Source organism: Dasypus novemcinctus, chromosome 16, assembly GCF_030445035.2.
Source record: "Dasypus novemcinctus isolate mDasNov1 chromosome 16, mDasNov1.1.hap2, whole genome shotgun sequence".
Lineage (NCBI taxonomy): Eukaryota > Metazoa > Chordata > Mammalia > Cingulata > Dasypodidae > Dasypus > Dasypus novemcinctus.
The window spans coordinates 47,466,575-47,490,740 of NC_080688.1; the positions used below are offsets into that span (position 1 = coordinate 47,466,575).

The window sequence follows — 24,166 nt, forward strand, 5'->3', positions numbered from 1 at the left end:
GTTTCTACTGTTTTTGTTTTCCCTTTCATCTTTATTTTTTGGTGGTTTCTCTATGATGCATCTGGATATAGGTTTTTTTATTTGGGTTGCTTGGGATTTACTGAACTTAATGAACCTGTTAATTGATGTCCATTTTGGAAAATTCTCAGATTTTTCTCTTCAAATATTGCTTGTGCCCTATTTTCTCCTGGCTCTTTCTGGAACTCCAAATAAACATATATTAAGACTTTTGAACAGAACCCAGGTGCTCTTATACCTTTTTGTCCATTTTCCATCCTTTTTTCACTCCTTGACTGAATTTAGATTATTTTTCCTGACCTATATTTCTTGTCTCAAAAGTCTGTCAAATAAAAGAATCTGTCCTTTTACTTCTTCTTAAGTGGGCAAACATGTCCTATATGCTGGCCTCACTGCTCTAGACTTTCTTCTGAATTTTGGTCCACCAATAACTGATTATATTGGTAATACTTTGCTTTATTTTGTTCACTTTTAAAGTTTTCTTCAACAAAGAGGCTAAATTAGCCTAGTCTGCCATTACCAGAATCAGAGAATGCAATGTAGTTATATACAACAGGTTTGATAAACACTGATCTTCTTTCCTACCAGGATATAAAGGGATTATCCAGATTTGGAACCAGACATCAGACATGACACATTTAAACACAAAATTAATTTGCTCATAAATAAGGCCATCAAGAACTATAAAAACAAGGACTGTACTTAATTTTTGGAAACAATGACAACAGAGCTTTCACAGGAACTTGATCTGATACCTACTATAATAATATCGCTGGCATTCCTTCTAAATAAAAAATATAGCTAAGTCCACAGAAAACCAGGTTAAAAAAAAGACATCCAATAAATCTATACAGTGAATATCATGTCTTTATTCTATTTACAGTACATTTGTTATAAATATAATACATTTTTGAAAGGCTTATTTTTAATTAACTTGAGAAGATTTATACTTTAAACAGATCAACTCAACTGTTAAAATTACATAATAAAGAATGTGATAACTTAAATGAGATTTAAATTTATACTGAGAAGAATGAGGAAAAAAAGTCAAACTCCTTTCAAAACTATAGTCCAAGCATCAGAAAAAACTTAATTTTTCTTTTTACAAAGTTATGCATAAACCATAGGGACCACCAGATACTGAAATATCAAGACTCTATAACCAAAGTTCAAAGTTGTTTTTAGAGAATTGTGTGAAACAAGACAGAAAAATTAGTATTTAACACTTTATAGGACTTCGCAGTAAAGCTGGAATTTATAGACTAATGACTTAACAGGAGTACTGCCATCAAGGTCTTTCCTTCCTCAAAATCATCTCCTAATATTCATATACCATCAATAATTTTAACAGTAGATTTTGACATTGTTTTTTAAAACAAGGCCGAATAAGGTGCAGGGATATGTTGAAATTTTGTATTCTGTGCATGTAAATTATTACCAGGGTTTAAAGAAATTCAATTTTAGAATATAAGTATTTTCAGTCCAATGTGCTCTGCATCATCCAAAAATTGAGAAGTCAAAGTATTCTGCAGTGATCCAACATCAACCTCCATTACAAGTTAGGTATTTCAAATACTGCTTTAAAGCCTGTTCAGCAAAATAAAACTGATTCTTGTGGTTTTCGGTACAAATTTGCAAGATGTCACACGTTATTGATGATGATTAGGGCAGGCATAGAGTTCTGCTGATTTGTTTCAAATACCGTAACTTGGTCTGATAACTTGGCAAATACCCTAGGAGTTCCAAGGTTATATACACCTGTATGAACAAAGCATGCTTTCAGCTGCAAACTGTGAATCTCCTGGCTTTTAAGCTGAAGTTTATACTGTGTTTGTCCAAGCCATGTGAATGATCCATGGATTTCCAAAGCTTCTGGACTAAGAGAAGGAAAAAGTTGGAAGTTGTTTTTTTTTTAACTTATATTTTTCGAGTCCATTAGCAATTCTATGTCTAGAAATTATTTTATGAAGCCAACTATTTATTATCAACAAGGACAACAGTTGTATTATTACTGTTACTATAACAGCTAACACAGTGATTAACTATTACTATTTTCTAGGGATAATGCTCAGTGGGTTATCTTATTCACAAATGCTAGGAAATGACAGAACCTAATGTCATATCAAACCTGTTTTTAACTACTCAGTTATATATAACAAAAAAATAAATACATGTAAAAGAAGGCTAATACCCAGTGCCCACCAATGAGTGAATTAATTAATTTATGGTACACAAAATCATATGCATAATGTATTTGATTTCAAGGTTGACATAGATCCTGTTTGGGTTGCTATACAATAATATTCAGTTATATGCTTCACATTACTTTTCTGAAAATGCAAAAAATTCTGAATTCCAAAAAACACCTGGCTCTAGAATTACCAGATATGGGAAGAGAAAACTGAATTTTCTTAGAATTATATAATAATCAGGGGCAAGAAAACTTTAATAAGTTGCTATCATGAATTTGCTGACATTCAACTTTAGAGTTCTTTATCACCAAAAAACTTTACTAAAAAATTTTGTTTCTAGCAAAAATCATTTACTGCTTTTGAAAATTGCTTTCATTTTGTTACTATTATATGCAAAGACAATCTTCTATGGATTTCTGTAATGCTAAACAAAATATCAGAGCATGCCTGCATAAACTCTGTTAGGTAATTATTTGCATATATTAAAAATATTAAATTAGTCTCAGATAATTTCAAAACAACTTTAAACTAAACAAATTACCTTGTTGTTTTATGCCGAAGATCAACTATTACATCCACATCAGCCTTAGAACAATTGGAAAGTAAGAGGGTCACTGGTACGAAACAAAGGCTATGAAAGGAAAAGAAACAAAAAAGGTTGGCTCCGTATTTTTTTCTTAGAATTTTCTTGAAAATAACACTTAATAACTAAGTAATAGCGAATAAGCTCTTGAAAAATAATTAAATCCATGTAAGGAAAAAAACTGAGCTCAAAAATTACTCAAGATAAATTATTTGCATAAATAAAAAGCAAAACTTTTAAAAATACCTGAATGCTATTAGAATATATACATCCACACAATTATTTTATTTCCATTTATTATAGTTAATCTTAAAGTTAACTGTTTCTAGGTAATTCTTTCCCCAAATGAAGAACAAAAGTAAATCTCAACCTCACTGAAAGATCAAAGGAGAAAAAAATAAATCATGAAATGCTAACAACTAATCCTATTTATGTTTACTGAAAATTATTTAATTCTGAAAACTTGGTCTAGGTTGGCATTTGCTTTTCTACCAAATTTATATGAATCCATACTATATGGAGAATATGAGAATGATTTCTACATAAGTTACAAGGAAAGCCCTGTCAAATGGGCATATTTGCTCAGGTAACCTAGTTTCTCATATCACTAAGTCATTATTAAATTACTAAAGCATTAGAGAAAAGAAATACAGTGATAGAGGGGGACATGTGAAAAGAGTGATATGGATTTCAAATCTGGAACATAAATAAATAAACATAACCTATGCACAAATGAAGACTGGTTACATATTGTTCTTTACGTTTTACTTTGTAAATATGAATAAGAGTAAAGCAAGAAAAATAATAATAAGCTCATACAAAGTATTAATATTTTAAATTCTGTTCAGATAATGCATTTTTTCACTTTATGCAATTTTATATCCTCTTACTGAGAAATATTTTTAAAACTATACCACAGTTAATGGATTTCCTAAACAAAAACTAAGGTGATTTAAAATATATATCTGCAAGTTATGTTCACATGGCAAGGAGGGTAAGTTTGAGTAGGCTTCTGTCTGAAGCACCCCATTATACAAAATTCCAATGCAAAATTTGTAGCCTAAAGCAAAAAGTCAGGAGCTTTTGCTATTCTGTTTCCATTTGATCCTCAAATTTCAAATGAGTAGAAGAAATAGCAATTCTCCATGCTTTTCCTAAATGCTTCTACTAAAAGAAGAAAAGTGAACATCTGGACATCTACTGGTCCAAACTTAAATTTATTAATTTTATTCTTCCTCTTCTTCTATTTACTAACTCTGTGAAAAGCACTGCTAACACCCATGAAACCTTAGGCATCACCATGACTCCTCTTCTTGCCTCTCTAGCCCCTCCAAATTTTCTATTCTTCTTCATAAACTGCTATCAATTTTCTCACACACATCTCTGCATCCTGGTTACTTCACTCTATCCTCATTTTTCTTACAAGTCGTCATACCCCTTGGTTTACTGCAATAGCATTTTAATTAGTGTTCCTCTCCAAATTCATTCTTTACACTGGTGTTTCTCAAACTTGAGTTTTCATCAGAATCTCCCAAGACAGCTTGCTAAAATACACTGGTGAGCCTGCCTCTCAGAGTTTCTGATTTAGTAGGCCTGGGGTGAGGGCCAAAGAATCTGTATTTCTAACATGCTTCCACATGCTGCTGCTGCTGGTCAAGGACCACATTTTGAAAACCACTGATTTACACAACAGTCTTTTTAAATGCTAATCTGATGAAGTCCCACACGTGCCAAGAGACCAAAATACCGACAACTATTCCCTCATCCCACCCCCAATTACTTGTTTTATTAAAGGTTTGCCTCTAGAGCCAGACTGCTAGGGTTCAAATATCAGTTCTACAAACTTACTAGGCAAGGTACACTGTGCTTAGTCTTCTCAACTACAGACTGGTAATAATAACAGTACCTACCTCTTGGGCTTGTTGATAGGATAAAACATGTTAAATGCTGAGAATAATTCTTAGTACATAATCAAGTTCCATCATCACTTTGGACAACTTTATTGTCTAGTTAGAAGACTTATTGTCAAATCCTTGACTCATCACCTCCATAATCTTCAGTACTATTCAAAATTCAGCCATCCAAATTCCCTGACCTTACCATGAATTTTTAAAAATCACCTAAAATAGTTCTACATCTGAAAAAAAGTCATCCCATTTTCTCACCCTTGAACTGTTCTCACTCAACTTTTGAGATGTCACTTTCTCCTTATTCATCTTTTCTTATTCTTTATCTGCTTCTTCCTCATGGGCTCCTTTTTCTTAGATCATCTTTTCAGGTATCTCTGCTCTGCAGGTCACCATTCTTTTTGTTCTAGACCACCTTATCACCATTCCTATCCAGGGTGGTATCTGTCACCTCACCAAAATTCATACTTTTAATTATTACTTACAGACTGGTTGTTCCCAAATTTATGGCTCTGACAGTTTTCTCTCCAACCTTTCTTTTTTTAAAAAAAAGATTTATTTATTTATTTCCTCCCCTCCCCTTCCCTCCCCTGCCCCTCCCTGCTGTTTTTTGCTGTCGGACATGTCCATTCGCTCTGTCTTCTTCTGTATCTATTTCTCTTTTTGCCTTCTCTTCTTGTTTTTTCTCCTCTAGGATTCACCAAGATTCAATCCTGGGGACCTCTGATGTGGAGAGAAGTTGCCTGTCAGCTGCTCCACCTCAGTTCCTGGTTTCTGCTGTGCTTCACCTTGACTCTCCCCTTGTCTCTCCTTTTTGCATCATCACCTTGCTGCGTGACTCATTTGTGCGGGCTTGGGCACTGACTCATCACGCAGGCCTCGGCTCACCACTCTAGCAGTGACTCACCATGCAGGCAGGCATTCCCGTCTTCTTTTTCACCAGGAGGCCCCAGGGATCGAACCCAAGTCCTCCCATATGATAGGCAGAAGCCCTATCACTCGAGTCACATCTACTTCCTATCTCCAACCTTTCTTATTTCTACAAACCGGCAACCTTTGGAAGTCTCATCTGATCTAGAACTTTTAATTTAGAACTTTATTGTATTTTTTATTTTATAAGTTTATATATTTAAGCTATTTACCAAAGTTACAAATCAAGTTTTCTTACTTAACAAATTACATTTATTAAATAAATCATACTGTCTAAATTTTAAGTGTTAAATGCATTTATTCATTATAGCCAAGTTTTAGGTTCAATTTGTGTCTAATAAAATAATATTTTTCCCCCTATTTTTGCTTAATGATAAACTTGCTCCTTAAAAGGAAACTTTTAGCTACCGAGAGGTAGCTGAGGCAATATCCATAAATAACTATAGCTGAAAGATATACAGTAATCATAAAGGTAAATTAATTAAGAATAATTTCTCTAGACTCATTACTCTGAATTTCTTCTTAAAAAATTGGCTTAAAGACATTGCAAAACTAAACAACTGTATACATGTGTATACACACATGTAGGTAATACAGAAAAAACTTTAATAAAAATGAAACTCAAACCTTTTCTGATGAAATGGGTGATTAAATGATTCTGGATAGTGAAGACTTGTTTTAATGAGACTAGAAAGCTGTTCTACTGATGGTCTTGAGGAAACTGTAGTGTTTTCTGGCCTGACAAATTTTAATAGTTCCATTTCTGGTGGTTCCTGAGAAAAGAAAAGAAAAAATATATATGAGATAATAAAAATATTATCTTGTTAAAAAAAAAAAGTATAGTGTATAAAAACAAAACAAATTAAAACCAACACAGATAAATATATGAACAGTACTTTTTCTGCTATTATTTAGACTAACAGTTGTTATCACTTGCAATATAATCTAGAATAAAGAAATCAGGATCAGGACTATTTATTCATTCCCTATTTATTATGTTTTAGAGTTAAACTTGAATTCCAGTACTTAACATATTAGCCCTGTGATCTTAGATAAAAGATCATTTCCTCATTTATAAAAAGGGGTTCATAACAGTAATAATTTCAAAAGGTTATTGAGGCTGTCTTCTGCTTAAAGTACTTAGGATTTAGGAATGTACATAGACGTTCAACTGTATAGACTGTGCTTTAACACTGAAGATCTAAAACTACCTTAAAATATCATTTTAAAATTAGACTGCATAGGGCTGGGAAAGGATAGAGGGATTAAAAGGTGACTGACTATTAAGGGGTGTGGAATTTTTCTTTTTGGAGTAGTAAAATTGTTCTAAAAATTTTTGTGGTGATGAACGCACAAAACCGTGATTATACTAAAAACCATTGATTGTACATTTCGGATACATTGTATGGTATGTGAATATATCTCAATAAAACTGCTTAAAAATAAATAAATGTGCAAGACTAGTCAAAAATAGCAGCTATGTACCACAGTGGATGCATAGAGAGACTGAGACCTAAGAATGTTTTTGTTTATTATTATTGAAATATGAAAATGTTCTATTAATGACTGAAATGATAAATGCACAAATGTGTGATTATAACAAATACCACTGAATGTATACTTTAGCCAAATTGTATGCTTTATTAATATCTATCAATAAAATTGATTTGTTAAAAAATGGATTGCTGTGTTTTATTTTTCATTTTTTTTAAAGATTTATTTATTTATTTATTTATCTCCCCTCCCCACCCCGGTTGTCTGTTCTCTGTGTCTATTTGCTGCGTCTTTCTTCTTTGTCCGCTTCTGTTGTTGTCAGCGGCACAGGAATCTGTCTTCTTGTTGCATCATCTTGTGTTAGATCTCCGTGTGTGCGGCGCCATTCTCAGGCAGGCTGCACTTCCTTTCGCTGCTGGGCGGCTCTCCTTACGGGGCGCATTCCTTGCACTTGGGGCTCCCCTACGCGGGGGACACCCCTGCGTGGCAGGGCACTCCTTGCACGCATCAGCACTGCGCATGGGCCAGCTCCACACGGGTCAAGGAGGCCCAGGGTTTGAACCGCGGACCTCCCATGCGATACACGGACGCCCTAACCACTGGGCCAAGTCTGCTTCCCGGATTGCTGTGTTTTATAGATTACAGTGCTTCAACTCTATCATCTGAAGGTTAACTACAGAGTTAGGCACATTGTAATATTGTCTATATCAGACATATTGTAAATATTTCACTAAATATTAATCATTATAATCCAAATGAAAATAGAGAATACTGTCACATTTCTACTATCATTATTTTCTGTTATTTTTTCCATTATCTTCATCAAACTACACAGCTCATGACCCAAATCCAGCCTGCCTCCTGTATTTATAAACAATGTTTTACCAAAAACAGCCACATCATTTATTTACATACTGTCTATGGCTGCTTTCAGACTCCAACATCAGAGTTGAATAATTGTAACAGAGACCATCTGGCTTGCAAAGCCTAAAAAACTTACTACCTGGACTTTACAGAATAAGTCTGTTGATCCCTGACAAAAGCAAGTACTAAAATTTGCTAGAAATAAAATACAATAATAACTATGCTGATGCCAGTGGTGAGCTTCCAGATTCATCCCACTGACAAGAGAAGTAACAAATTAACCATATCATGTCTGAGTAATATCCTGATGTTATTGGTAAAACAATGATAAATAAAAACACAAAGTGTATGACATAGTAGGTGGCAATAGATTAATGCAGAATCATATGGGCCAGCAATTTGATCTCTAGGAAGCTATCCTACAAATGATGTAAAAAGCAAAACATTTGAAATTAGTATGATGTACAAATGTAGGAAATTGACCAGAAATAACGCTAAGTGATCAGATAAAATTAAACTTATGTTAAAGAATATATTTCCATATTTATATCTGCATAAGCATGGAATATTTTTGGAAGAATAGATGAGAAACAACACTGGATAACTCCCAAAAATGTGGTCCTGAGAGGATAAAGGAAGCAATATTTGTTTTTCAATCATTTGTCTATTTGATTTTTCCTTTTCAAAGAGTTAAAAGGTACAGATAAAGAATACAAACCAAAATATACAAGAATAGTTGATTAAGGAAACTGATACATTTCAATGGCCTTTACATTTGGGAAGGAGGAAATATTTGTATGTTATTAATGAGAAAATCAACTCAGAAAGGTTAAAAAGGTTACTCAAGATCTTTTTTAAGTGGCAGAGGTTGTTTGCAAATGTAGCTCTATCTAATTCTTAAGGCCATGCATTTAATTATTATGTTATACTGCTTTGGTAATCAAATCTTCCTCCCTCTAACCACATGACTTAAAAAGGTAATTTGTATAAACTGTTGTACAAAAGCAATGTTAGTGTTTACACACCTTAGATGGGCCAGCTGCCTGCCCAAAGACGTCAAAAAGTAACATTTACCTAGGTAATTTTACTCATCTTGTCCCTTGTCTGCATGTGTTACTCAGCATTATAGACTGAGGAATTTCATCTTATAATTTCTCAGAGCTGAGTTACAGTGAGATGTTAACTCACCATAACATTGTTCATGCAGATAAAGATATCAAGCCAGAATGCCAATTTAATAATTTACAGTGATAAATATGCCTTTCTGTTGTTAAATGGCCAGGTATCAAACCGAATTATCAACAAATTGTTTCTATCTGAAAAAGGTGATTAGATACCATAAATGTTAAATGATACAAGATTCTGAATGAAGTTCAAAATATCTTCAGACTTTCCTTTTATATATTTTAAAGGAATTTGTTTTTCAAATTTTAAAAATTTAAGTTGAATGCTAATCTGCAACAGTTAAATCTAATAGAGTGGGTGTCAAATTATTAACAGTTCTTGTATTAAAAAATAATGAATGAAATTAGAACACTCACCTTATTAGAGCTGTAGTTTACTAAACAATAACCCCTTTTTATCTTTTTGTTATTAAAATGTTACCAGAAAGTGAGCGAAAGGCAATGCTACATTTCACTTAACATGTGCTAAATGCAAACCATATACAAAGCTAAGACACGTAAATTCTGTGAAGAGATTATGTGCTAAAGGAAGTAGATTTGTTGTCACATTGTTAAAATAATTTTTCACAGAGCATTCCAGTATTTTTCTTTTATAGGCAAAATAAAAATGAAAAGACACATGGATTAGAGAATCATAATGTTGAAACTAGCAACCTTAAAACCTTTTGTGTACTACCTGTTTGTGTGCAATCAATTAGTATTACTATGCAATTCACGTCTAGTTAATACATTATTTGTTTCTTAAAGCAGTAAAGTGAATTTAGTATAGCTCTCTTTATTCATTCATTTAATAATTACCAAGTACTTAAGTGACAGGCATAGTTCAAGAGCTTGTAGTAAATTAGAAAAAAGTCAAATTAAACACTAATGAATCAAGCCAAGGGAATGGATAGAACAATAAGAAACAAAATTATAAACCTTTGATTTAACAGAGTTCTATTTTTTCCCAGAAATTTAAAAAAGGAAATACCATGAAATAATATAGCTCTACTTATCCAGGGACTCTCCTTTTTTTTTTTTTTTTTTTTTTTAACAAATGGAATGGTTCTACCTGCTTCACCTAACAATATTTATGAGGAGCAAAGGAAAAAATAATAATTTTGTTATCTATAAAAAGCCCATACATTCAATATGTCCCCATCAGTTTGGGGGCACCTGCTTACTTACAGGCAGCACAAAATCTTCCAACTCATCTTGCATTTTCCCTTCCCTAGCACTGGAAGCAACCATTTCTCTAAGGAGTCTTGGTTCCCTTTGTTGGAAAATCGTAGATAAGTTTTTTGCATAAATTTTTGTTGCAAATGAGTGAACAAGTTCACCAAACAATATGGATGTATCCCAAAGATACAAATACTGAAGCCAGACAAAACAATATATACCCTATGATTCCATTTTTATATAAACTTTTTGAGACACTGCAATTTTTCAAACCTTCATGACATGTAGAAAATGAAGCTCAAGAAATTACATATTAATCAAAGGGAGAAAAGCACTGTTATTAAAATAAGCAATAGATTTGATATTAAATTTGCTATCTTCATTAAACCTATTGGAAAATTACCATTATGTAGCCACCAAAATAAAAACTGATTCAAGTTAGAAACACGTTACAAACATCAATGGATGTACCACACTAATGAAAGAAGTTGTTGATGTGGGAGGAGTGGGGGTTGTGGGGTTTGGGGTATATACTTTAAAATATTTTTTAATGTAACATTTTGTGTGATTTATGTATCTTTTTAAAAAAGAATAAAAAATTAAAAAACAAAACAAAAACAAAACATCAATGGATGGTAAAACTAGTGGAAGTACGTTTGATGAAAAACCAGACTTTTACATAATCCCACCACAAATTACTTATTTATGAAAGGAAAACTATAACTTTACAATGGGGAATCCTGGTGGACACTAACTTTATCAAATAATCCATTATCAATAATGGGAAAATATCATCAAGTGTCTTCTGACGCCATACACAGAGAAGGAAATAATATCACTTCTGCAGAGTTTCTGCCAAAATTGTATGTAATTCAAATCTAATTATAAGGAAACGAGAGGTATTATTCTACAAAACAATTGCCCCATGCTCTTCAAAAATGTCAATGTTATAAACAACAAAGAAAGACCAAGAAACTGGTCTGATTAAAGGAAATTAAAGGGACATGAAAATTAAATGCAATACATGATTCCAGACCAAATACTGGACAAGAAAAAACAAACACAATTATAAGAATATTACCGAGATCTTGGGTGAAATCTGAAAGTGGACTGTATATAAGAATATCACTGTTAAACTCTCTGAATTTGATAATGGTTTTTGTGACTATGTAAGAGACTGTCCTTTGCAACTTTTCTTTATATGTCTGAAAATTATTTCAAAGTAAAAAGTTGTCAAAAATAACGGTCAGGAGGGGAGGCAGATGGAGGTGATGGTAGCACATTATTTTGAATATTATGAATAGTGCTGAATTGTACATGAGTGTGGGTGAAAAAGGAAGTTTATGGTTGCGTATATCACTAGAAGGAAAGCTACAGGATAAGGCATGGCATTGTATAACACAGTGAGCCCTGCTGGGGATGATGACTGTGGTTGATGGTACAAATTGAGGAATGTTCTTTCATAAACTATAGGAAATGTGTGTCATTATTACAGGGTGTCGATAGGAAGGTGGTATATGGAAAAAAACACACTAAATGCAAACTATGAACTATACTTAAAAGTAATGCTTTAATATTCTTTCATCAACTGTAATAAAGGTACCACATCAATGCTAAGGAGTTAGGAGATTTGGAGTTTTACTTTTTGGAGTAATATATTCTAAAATCAATTGTAGGGATGAACGCACAACTCTATAATTATACTGAGACCAACTTATTGTACAATTTGGGTAGACTGTATGGAGTGTGGATATATCTCAATAAAAATGCTTAAAACATAATCGTGGAGGGGGGAGCTTTTAAATTAAGACCTATTAATTATAAACATAATACAGGGTCACTGTCTAAATTAATAGACTAAATATGCTTAAATTTTGTTTACATATACTATGAGAAGTTTGGTAAGATGAAATTGCATTTTAAGAAAAATAAGAAAGTATATTAAATGTTATTACCAGTTGCAGCACAACTCCAGAGGACATAATCCACATTTCAATATATGCCTCTTGGAGTTGTTCTGCAATGGTGTGGCATATTACAACAGATAACAGAATATAGAGAATTTGGTTCCCTTCCTCTCAAATCAATGATTTTTATTGCTATTAATTCTAGATTCAATGTAGAATATATCTTAATTATGAATGCATCTTAATACTCATATAAAGGTGCTAATGCATACTTAATCAATTTACATTCTTTCCTAATTTAAATCAGTCTTCTGCTACCAATACTCCCACAGAAAATCCCACACAAAAGCCTCCACAAACCATATGCACAAAACCACAAAAACAAACTAAACAAAAAGCCCACAAGCTCACAGGAAAGCCCAAAAGCTTTCTACTATGCTATTTACCTGTTTCTGAGGATATGAAAAAGCTTCTTTTCCTATAGTGTGAAGAATAACATGATGCTGACCTTCCAAAATAAGCTGCTTACTGTCTTCCACAACATATGCCTATAAGATACAAAGCACAAAAGTATTACCTTAAATGCCAGTGACTAAACTCCCCTATTAAAAGGCAGAGATTGGCAGACTGGTTGGAAAAAGTATGAGCCATTTACATGCTGTTTACAAGAGACTTACTTTAGGTACAAACACACAGGTTGAAAGCAAAAGAGTGGAAAAAGATATTCCATGCAAATAGTAATCAAAAGAGAGCCAAAGTGGTTATACCACTGTCAGACAAAATAGTCTTTAAGGTAAAAAAAATGACAAGAAACAAAGATGGATATTATATATTGATAAAAGATCTAATCCAGCAAGAAGATATGATTATGAACATATATATACCTCACAATAGAGCCCCAAAATATATGAAGCAAAAATTGAGAGAACTAAAGAAAAAGAGAGTTCTACAATAAATGTTGGAGATATCAATATACCATTTTCAATAACTGATACAACATCTACACAGAAGATCAACAAGGAAATAGAGGACTTGAAAAACACTATTAGCCAATTTGACCTAATGGACATATATAGAACATTTTACCCAATAACAGCTAAATAAACATTCTTCTCAAGTGTCCTTGAAACATTTTCCAGGATATACCATATGTTAGGCCACAAATCAAATTTCAATAAATTTAAAAATACTGAAATCAGACAGTGATTTTATACTCAAAATCATACTTGAACCACAATGAAATGAAACTAGAAATCAGTAAGAGAGAAATGTGAAATTTAAAGATATGTGGAAATTGAACAACATTCTATTAAACAACTAATGATCTATAAAGGAAATCACAAGGGAAATTAGGAAATATCTTGAGATGAGTGAAAATAAAAACACAACATACCAAAGCTTAGGGGATACAGTAAAGGCAGTGCTGAGAGGAAAATTTATAGCTTTAAATGTCTACACTAAAAAAGAATAAATATCACAAATCAATAACCTAACTTCACACCTAAAGAACTTAAAACAAGAAGAGCAAACTAAACCCAAAGTTGAAGGAAGGAAATAGTAAGGATTAAAGGCAAGATAAAGGAAACAGAAAATAGAAAAACAAGAGAAAAAAGTCAACAAAACCAAAATTTGTCTTTTGAAAAAGAGCAATGAAATTAATAAATCTTTAGCCAGAGTAACAAAGAAAAAGAGAGGACACAACTAAAATTAGGAATGAAAGTGGGGACATTATTCCTGACTTCAAAGAAATAAAAAAGGATTATTAAGAGGGTACTATGAATAGTTACTTTCCAACAAATCAGAAAAGCTGGATGAAATGGACAAATTCCTTGAAATATATAAATTACCTAATCTGATACAAGACGAAATAGAAAATGTCAACAGATTTATAACAAGTAGAGATTGAATCAGTAATCAAAAACCTCCCACGAAGAAAAGTCCAGGACCAGATGGTTTCACTGCTGAATTCTATCAAACATTTGAATATTTAACACCAATCTTTCTGAAACTCTTCCAAAAAACTGAAGAAGAGATATTACTTCCTAACTCATTTTATGAGGCCAGCATTACCCTGATACCAAAACCAGATAAAGACAGCACAAGAAAATTACAAACCAAGACCCCTTATGAATATAGATGCAAAAAAGTCCTCAACAAAATACTGGCAAACAAAATCCAATAGCATATTGTAACAATTAGTACACCACCACAATCAAATGGGATTTATTCCAGGAATGCAAGGATGGTTCAATATAAGAAAATCAGTATCATATAAAACATTAATAGAATACGGGGGGGATGACACCCCAAATGGTTATCTCAATTGATACAGAGAAGGCATTTAACAAAAATCCAACATCCTTTCATGATAAAAACACTCAAAACAGAAGAGAAGGGAATGTTCTCAACTTGATAAAGGGCATTTAAAAGAAACCCAGAGCAAATATCATATCATCATAATGGTAAAAGACTGAAAGCTTTCCCCCTAAAATCAGGAACAACACCAGGAGGCTCACTGTTACCACTGTTATTCACCAACGTCCTGGAAGTTCTAGCCAAAGAATCAGGCAAGAGAAAGAAAAACCATCAAAATAAAAAAGGAATAAGTCAAATCATCCCTATTTGCAGATGACATGATTCTATATAAAGCCCCAAATAATCCATAGTAGAATTATTAGAATTAATAAATGAATTCAGCAAAGTTACATACAAGATAAAGATAAAAATGAAGGGGAGCAGATATGCAGTTCAGTGGTTGAGCACCTGCTTCCCAGTATGAGGTCCTGGGTTTAATCCCTGGTACTTTCCAAAAATAGAAAAAATAAAGAGTCAGAGTTAGTAGGGGTTCTGTACCAATAATAAACAGTCTGGAAAGGAAATCAATTCTATTTACAATAGCATCAAAAAGAATAAACTACTTAAGAATAAATTTAACCAAGGAGATGAAAGACTAGTACGTTGAAAATTCTAAAACATTGTTGAAAGCAACTGAAGACCTAAATAAAGGGAAAGATATTTCCTTTACATGAATTGGAAGAATACTGCTAAGATGCAAGTACTGACTAAAGCAATCTACAATCCCAACTGTCCTGGTTTGAGTCTTTTGTGCACCCTAGAAAATCCTGTTCTTAAAGTGAATCCACTCCTGTGCCTAGAAACCCATTGTGGGTGTGACCTTTGATTAGATTGCAGAACCCAGGGTAGGTCTTAATCCTTTACTTGAGTCTGTATAAACAAAGAGAGAGAACTGCCATTTTACATTATCATGTGAGAGGGATTCCAGGGTCGCCTACAGCCAGAGAAAGACAGAGAAGCTAAAATCAATGGAGCACAAAGACATAGAAAGAGGCTCATGTGAGGCTAGGCCCACAGAGAAGCTTGCAGCTGAAGAGATGAAACCTGGAAGAGAGGGGAGAGACCAGGGACTAGCAGTGAGGTGAGCCATGTGACTGATCACCTACAGCTAAGCTCAGGAGAAAAAGTGAGCCTGGATAAGAAAACAGAGATCAGCAACCATTTTGCTTTGCTACGTGGCAGGAGTCCAGGATCATTAGCAGCTGACCTTTGGTAAGACAGCATCTTTGATGATGCCTTTATTTGGACATTTTCACAGCCTGAGAACTGTAAGCTTTTAACCTAATAAATTCCCACTATAAAAGCCAACCTATTTCTGTATTTTGAATTGGCAGCCTTTGGCAAACTAAAACAGAAATCAGTTCTGAGAGTAGGGTGCTGCTGCTTGCAAATACCAAAAACGGTGGAACATTTTTTTGTTTTATCTATTTATCCTCTTTCCCCTTGTTTTATGCTCAGTCTGCTTGTCTTTTTTTTTTTTTTTAAAGAGGCACTAGAAACTAAACCTGGGACCTCTCACGTGGGAAGGAGGCACCCAATCACTTGAACCATCTCCACTCGCTACTTGTTGTGTCTCTCATTGTGTTTCCTTGTTCCATCATCATCTTATTGCATCAGCTTGCTGCACCAGCTCCCACATCAGCTTACTGTCTTGCTTGTCTTCTTTAGGAGGCACTGGGAACTGAATCTGGGACCTCCTATGTGACAGGCAGGTGCCCAAGTGCTTGAGCCATATTCGTTTCCAGGAATGGTTTTATAATTGGGTTAAGGGTTAGATCCTGGAGGGATTGTGAGATGCTTGATAGAAAAGGCCTAGACTGCTTAGAAGAGACTGTTGGTAAAATATGGATGTTAAAGATACTTCTGATGCAGTCTTAGACAAAAATGATGACTTTGTCAGTGCAACTGGAAAAAAGGTGATCTTTCTTTTAAAGTGGCAGTGAATTTGCCAAAATTGAGTCCTGATATCAAATGGAAGGCAAAATTTGAAAGTGACAAGCTTGGATATTTAGCTGAGATTTCCAAACTAAATGTGGAAACCGCAGCTAAATTTTGGAAACCAAAATATATTCTGGATATTAAATCCATTAACAGGGTTAATTTCCAAAATATATAAAGAACTCCTACAACTAAATAAAAGACAACCCAATTTTAAAAAATGCCAAGCATTTGAAAAGACATTTCTCCAAAGAAGGTATTCAAATAGCCAATACCTATATAAAAAGATGCTCACTGTGATTAGCCATAGGAGAAATGCAAATTAAAATTACTGTAAGATACTACTTCACACCCACCAGAATTGCTATTATTTAAAAAACTGAAAATCACTGAAGATGCAGAGAAATAGGAACCCTTGTACACTGTTGGTAGCAATGTAAAATGGTGCAGCCACTGTGGAAAACAGTCTGGCAGTTCCTCAGACAGTTAAATTAGAATTACCATATGACCCAGCAATTCTGCTCCTAGGTATATACTCAAAAGAATTCAAAGCAGGGACTTGGACAAGATTATTTGCACAACAATGCTCATTATTGCATTATTCACAAGAGTCAAAAGGTGGAAGCAATCCAAGTGTTCATTAAACGATGAATGGATAAATGTACTGTACCCATCCATACAATGGAATAGTATTCATTGTCAAAAGGAATGAAGTGCAGGTACATACCATGACATGGATTAATCTTGAGGACAAAATGTCGAGTGAAATAAGCCAGACATAAAAAGGACAAATACTGCATGATTTCTCCTATGTGAAATGCCTAGAATAAGCAAATTCAGTGGAACCAGAATGGGGCAGGGAGGGAAGGAGAATGAGAAATTATTGCTAAATGAATATGAGTTTTGTTTGGGATGATTAAAACAGTCTGGAAAAAGAGAGTGGTAAAAGTAACATAGAATTTTTAATGTACTTAATGTCAAATAGCTATTCACTTAAACTGGTTAAAATAATTTTTATGCTATGTATATTTTACAATTAAAAATAAGTTATTTAAAAATAAAAAATAACATCACATAGTTCAAGTGAATATCTCTGAGCAAGATTCATAATTTCACTATAGAATTATTTTTAAAAACCATGCAATATATACATTGATACAAGAGTACACTGTGAAAAAGAAACTCCTCTGTACTATAGGTTCAGTCTAACTTTAGGGAAGACTAAAGTCTAAATAATCTCATTCATTCACTCAACCAACATGCACTAAGTAGCTACTGTAGGTATAGCACTGTTTTAACTGCTGAAGATAACAGCACTGAGTAAAACAGACAATAAAGCTTGCTTTCCCTCTAGAATTAAAAAATTGGTGGCATATACATATGAAGTAACAGACCCATGGAACAGAAATCTGGAAATTGATCCAAGAACACATGTAAAGTTAGGATAAAATAAGGGGAGCATCTGAATTGAGTGGGAAAGACTATTTTAATAGTCTGTTGTAATAGGTAAACTGGATAGCCATAGAGATGATGATAAAAACTGGATTAATTTCTCACACTGTATATTAGGACAAATTCCACATGAATCAGAAATTTAAAGGTAAAAAAGAAGACAAAGACAAAGATGAGGAAAAGCAGGAGGAACTAGAGAAGAAACAACCACAAAGACCAGAAAAAAAACATGGCTGAATTATAAGATGGGAATGAAAAAATAGGTTTCATACAATGTCCCAAAAGTCCAAAAACAGTAAGAGAAAGAAGAATAAATTTAACCATCCCAACACATACACACAAAGTAAAAAAATAATAAATTGGGAAAATATTTACAATTTATTTTACAAAGGGCTAATTATCTTTATTAGATATGAAGAGTTTCTAAAAATTAAAACACTACCAATGTGATATGAAAATGGACAAAACATAAATCAAGAGTTCAGAGGGAAAAAAAATTAAATGGCTCTTAAACATATGAAAAAACATTTGACCTCACTCACTATAGAACATTTTCATATTTCTGGATATTGCTCATTTGATAAATGAGAAATGGATTTCACTCTTGTTTTTATTTGTGTTTTTTATTAAGGACAAGACAAATAAGAAAAGATGAAATAAGAAAAGTAACAAATTAATGACTCTTGGAGCCTGAGTAATGGGTACCAAGAAGTTCTTGTGCAGGAAGCAGATGTGGTTCAACCAGCTGGGTGCCCGCCTACCACATGGGAGGCCCCAGGTTTGGGTTCCGGTGTCTCCTAAAGACGAGCAGACACTACACCCACCACTAGATGCTGCCTACATTGCAACGAATTAAGACACTGCAGCACTACAAAGAGCAGATGCCTAAACGAGCAGATGCCACAAGCCAGCAGACGCCACAGCCCACAGGGATCAGATGTGGCTCAGACCACTGCGCATTTGTTTCCCATGGGGGAGGTCATGGGTTTAGCTCCTACTGCCTCCTGGAGAAAGCCAGAAAACAACGAGCAGATGAGAGAACCATCTGGGGGAGAAGGGAAATAAATAAAATTTAAAATATATATAAAGTAAATAAACAAATCTTTTTAAAAAGTGTGCTATTTTTCCTTAAGTATTTGAAAATGCCTACAATAAAAAATTTAATACCAATTCATGTTTTCACAGAATTTACCATTTCTACAATAGTCTCAGAGGAGACAGAAATAATAGTAATACATATAAGAAAAGTCATCTAATTTGAATGGAGTCTTTCTTTAGGCAAAAAGTAAAAAAATAGTCATTATGGAACCATTAAAAAGATTAGAAAACTACTTTAATATTAAAACTGGAAAATTTAAGCAGAAAAATATAAACAGCAGCTTACATATGTTCTAAAGCTTAATAATCAAGTATCTGTAAGCAAGACTGCTGAAATAATTTAATAACACATACCTTCCATAATATGACAATGTTCAAATCCACCTCACTGCACTTCTGAATCACTCTCACTGCATCCTCTAATGACTGTTTTACTTTATGCACAGAAGGCTGGGCTCGTGATTTTTTCAATTCAGAGGATAAACTTCGATGAAAGAAGTCTGCACATGGACTTGCTGAACTAACTATCTGTTAAAAGAAAATTACGTCTATGTAAATATTTTTGATTAAATATACCCTGCCAAAATGTGTATCTGTATCACTTATACGTAATTTCAATTAAATATACTCCAAAATTTAGATTTCTATAACTTATATACAACCTTTAAAAGGCTGATCCAGTAATTTCCTGAAAGTATTTGCACTTTGGCTGAATACAGGAAGGTCACCTTAAAAACGGAACACCTGAGAATATTTGGTAGGCAATACCCTGAAATATTGCTCCTTCCAAGCACCCAAGGAGGTGAAATGGGTACCTCTAAGAAAAAAATGAATAATAAATAGAATTTTGAAAAGAAGCATTTATTTTTTACTATTAAAATAATGATAGTATTTATCATTCAAATACTATAACACTAGGAAATAGTCAATGAAACGATGCAAATATAGTAAATGGCATTAACTTGAATTTTACATTCAAAGGGAGAAAGGGTAAGAAAAGAAATTTAAATAGTTTCAGAACTATAGGATATCCCTTACTTAATGGAACATTGTACTTCATAATAAAATCACTACTCTTTAGGTTTCCTGCACTATAGGCATATTATGTGAATGTTAAGTTTACAGCTAATTACTAAACATTAATAAATATATATAGTTTTCCCTTAGGAATGAACTTTTTCTTGTAAACCCTTGCCACCATAGTTTTTTCCATTAAACTATAGTGCTTGGTAAGTTCTATTTGCCCAACTAAATTCATCGAAAGGCAAAGTCTTGGTTTCTGACTTCTTCGGTGCTCTTATACAAAATTATTTAGCAACAAATACAATAAAGTACAATCTCAATGTAACTTAATGGTCCTGTTGATGTTTCTAGAGAGTCTTAAAAAAAAAAAAAGAACAACAACAAAACAAAAAACAAACACCTGAAGTCCTGTCAATCTGACAGGAAAAGTGGAATGCTAAATTCAACCATTCAGTAGGCACAGTAGTTCCAAAAGTTAAATAGGTTTTGCAATTATTGGATCTTTAGTGCCCTGAGATACCTCTAAATAGATGTTTCCTCAAATGGTCAAAAGATAGTCACAAAGAATGAGTGAGAAAATGGCAAATGGAAAAAATAAAAAAATGTAAGCATGTCTAGCATTATCAAGGAGAAGAGCATGAGAAAAGAAATAGCGATGGTAACAGTGCACAATAATATGGGATTTTATACCCTAGGTCCCAAGAGGTGATCTCACCGTTTTCACCCAGGACATAATGAACCAGAGATTTAGAGGTGAGAAGGCAAAGACTCCATTTTTACAAAATCTTCTAGGACCACGATACTCAAAAATAGGATCAGGACAACTGACAACCTCAATATCACCTATGAATTTAGCAATTTAGAACCTCAGCCTCCAACCCAGTCCTATATTAAGCAATCTCCCCAGGTGATTCTGGTGTACATTAAAGTTAAAACCACTGCTCTAGGTGATTTTTAAAATTTTATTTTTTAGGAGGTACCAGGAATTGAACCTGTAAAGCAGGAGCTCAACCACTGAGCTACACCAGCTCTCTAAATTTTTTCCGTAAGGAGGTACAGGGGATTGAAACCAGGACCCCATACACGTGAAGCTGGCATTCAACCACTGAGCTACACCCACTACACTCTAGGTGATTCTTAAACATAATTAAGTTGCCCTATACAACAGTATATTTAAAATCACAACAGAAACTTATGTATGTAGCTTATTATTTGGGACTCAGAACCATATGATATGCCAAAATCCAGAGGATTATCACTATATGTGCCACTGCATCCACTTTCCCTAATAAAAAGACTCTCTCATAGACTCCTGTTTCTTTTGTTAATCCCAGTGACTACACTTATATCATACCATACAAAATATTGGCAAAACGTTAATTTTAAATAATTACAATTGTATGGTTTGTATAGCATTTTCACTTTACTTTGGGGAGTAAAGGCAGGTTGCAAAACCCGACAAAGCTGAGATGTTCATCCTCCAAAGTGAGCATTATAGAAGCAACAGCTTTGCCAAATAGCAAGACATTCCAAAACCACTGACTTTTTAAATCAAACACTATTTTGCTTATTTGCATACCTGTTCATTTCCAAAGATGATATCTGCAAAGGTATATTTTTCTGAGGATTGTGTGACAGCTGAAAAAGAGGGAAAAACAAACTAATCATATCACTGGCATGAAATATTAAAGGACCATTTAAGAAAGTGCCAAAGTAAAATGAATTTACCTTCTTTTTCCTTACATCTCACTGCCTTGAAGCAAAACTTTCCCTTCTCCCTACTGGCAAGTTTGGCATCTAGGAAAAAAAGAGAAAACAATTTCATCAAAGACTGCTCTCAACTCATGACAGGGTGAAATCTAACTCACTACTCAAACTTTCTTAAACTGAAAAATAATTCACAAGTGTAAATATGTTTAATGAAACATTTTTGCTTTCATCCCAATGAAGTGACTCTTCACTAAGCTCTTAGAAAGGATAAAATTCAATTTTCTCAAAATACATGTTTTACTGTATACTTACATGTATATTCATATATATGTGACATTACAGATACACAACGTTTTGAAAGATCAGAGCTTGGGTAATAGGGAAGCCAAAACCCCACCAATCTATCATTTTACACATATGGTTTATACCAATATTAATATAGGTACATAATTTTCTATGGTGCATCTTCTCACTATCACAAGTACTTTTTAAGTGCTAAAATATTTTAATGACCACAAAATATTCTGAGTTGTACTGTAGCATGATTTACATTAAAGCTACACTGAATTTTTCCCTGTTACATATATATATATATACACTTCCAAAAAACCTATCTGAATCTATGGATTTTCCCACATTTTGAATTCATTTCTTTGTATAAATCTCAAGAATAAGGATTAATGAGGTTGTGGTTTAAATATTTTTATATATTTTGAAACATAATACAATTCCTTCCCAGAAAACAAAAATTTTGCCAGTTTACCCCACTCCAACAAGCACTAGGTTGGTTATCATACTGACAGGATGATAAGTTGATAGAAACTTTCTAAAAAACAATCTGTCGATAGGTATTACAAGTCTAAAATGGTCTATATTCCTTTACCAATCCAAGAATATTTATTCTGCAGAAATACTTGCATAAGTGCACAGAGATCAAAGACACACAAATGGTGACACGGCATGTTCATAAAAGGGAAAGAAAATACTTCCTAAATAATCAACAGCTTATACGTTAATTGTGAACAAATTAAATTCTCTAATCTCATGCTCTTTGTCTGTAAAACAAGGATAATGATACTTATCTCTTAGTTTATAATGAGAATTGAATCAGAGACCGTCAATGAAGCATGTAACTTAACATGTATCACAAAATAAGCACTCAACAAATGCTGGCTTGAATGGTTTGTAGGTATGTAGGCAAGCAAATACACAGAAAAACCAGTCAACAAACAGTGCCTACCAGCAATGAAGGATAAAGGAGAAATTTCCATATTCTACTCTATGTATTTATGTGCTGACGGAATTTTTAACAGTGAGCATGTCCTCAAGCACTGGTTTTACAATTTAAAAAGAAGAAAATGCAAGTAGAAAAGATATGGAAGAGAATAAAAAGATGGGAAAGTATGGTTCAAGATAGGCAATTTGATACAGTCATATAAACTAATGAAAGCATAATCAAATGATTTTAAAAAGCTAAAAATGTACCAATAATCTTAAGACATTCTGGTACTATTCTGAAAAGTCAGGCAATTAAGATTTCAGAATTTATTATAAAGGTGAAAAAAGCACAAACCTTTGTTTTCCGAGAGATTTACAGATTTCTGCAACTTCCAGTGTTTGCTACTACTTGATACTTGTACTATATGAAATTCCTTAACACCTGCTTCACTCTATCAAAAAGGAATACAAGAGTCATTTAGGATTTAGAAGCACTAAATTAGAAATATTCCAATGAGAACAGTATTTAGACATTGCTATCAAAGTCAATATCAGTTAGCATGAGATGAAATTTATATTTTGAAATAAATATATATTTCAGAAAGTTTGTTATCTAAATTCATCTCTAAGCATTCTTAAAACACAGAAGTCAGCATTTTATGCAAGAAATATTTTTAACTAAAATGTACTTCCACTGGCAAGTTTTAAAACACTTTTTTCCAGTTATTGGAATCTATCCTAATGAGCTTGCTGGGTTAAATAAAAAATTATTTGTTGCCAATTTTTAATCAAAACCATGGCATTTCCTGCATCTCAGAGAGAGAAGAAAATCTGCAGAGTCTTTCTCTAAGGATGAGTAAGAAAAGTTATATATTATATTCTGGTTGTTCCATGGGTTTTAAACTTGGAACAACACCAAGCGGTTTTGGTTTTTAAAAAGTACAGCACCTTACCTATCTTTTTCGTTTTTAAATTTACAAAAGCTAATCTATGTGATTAAAAGCTTGTTTTTGGTTTTAAGAAAATGTATTTTCTTTTTATTCCTTCTGGTCTTTCTGAGATCTTATTCACATTAAGGCAAAAACAAGCAACAAACAAAAACAACCTCACAAAATGAAACGCTACAAATGTACAG

At 33.3% G+C, this 24,166-nt stretch overlaps 1 protein-coding gene across 20 annotated transcripts in view; it reads right to left on the reverse strand.

Moving 5' to 3' along the window:
- Positions 1 to 867: 867 nt before the first annotated feature.
- The window catches only part of TRAPPC8 (trafficking protein particle complex subunit 8), a 97,897-nt gene continuing 74,598 nt past the window's right edge, over positions 868 to 24,166 (reverse strand). For 12 of the 20 annotated variants that reach the window (XM_058277579.2, XM_058277584.2, XM_058277582.2 and 9 more), the window contains 8 exons: positions 23,387 to 23,483; positions 21,832 to 21,900; positions 21,683 to 21,741; positions 19,435 to 19,608; positions 12,684 to 12,785; positions 6,258 to 6,403; positions 2,752 to 2,841; positions 868 to 1,895 (listed from right to left, as the gene is read on the reverse strand). In XM_058277579.2, coding sequence (XP_058133562.1) covers positions 1,661 to 1,895; positions 2,752 to 2,841; positions 6,258 to 6,403; positions 12,684 to 12,785; positions 19,435 to 19,608; positions 21,683 to 21,741; positions 21,832 to 21,900; positions 23,387 to 23,483 — 972 coding nt within the window. In that variant the 3' untranslated portion in view covers positions 868 to 1,660. The remainder of the gene's footprint in view (positions 1,896 to 2,751; positions 2,842 to 6,257; positions 6,404 to 12,683; positions 12,786 to 19,434; positions 19,609 to 21,682; positions 21,742 to 21,831; positions 21,901 to 23,386; positions 23,484 to 24,166) is intronic. The other 8 variants (XM_058277590.2, XM_058277588.2, XM_058277586.2 and 5 more) reach the window with 1 other exon arrangement.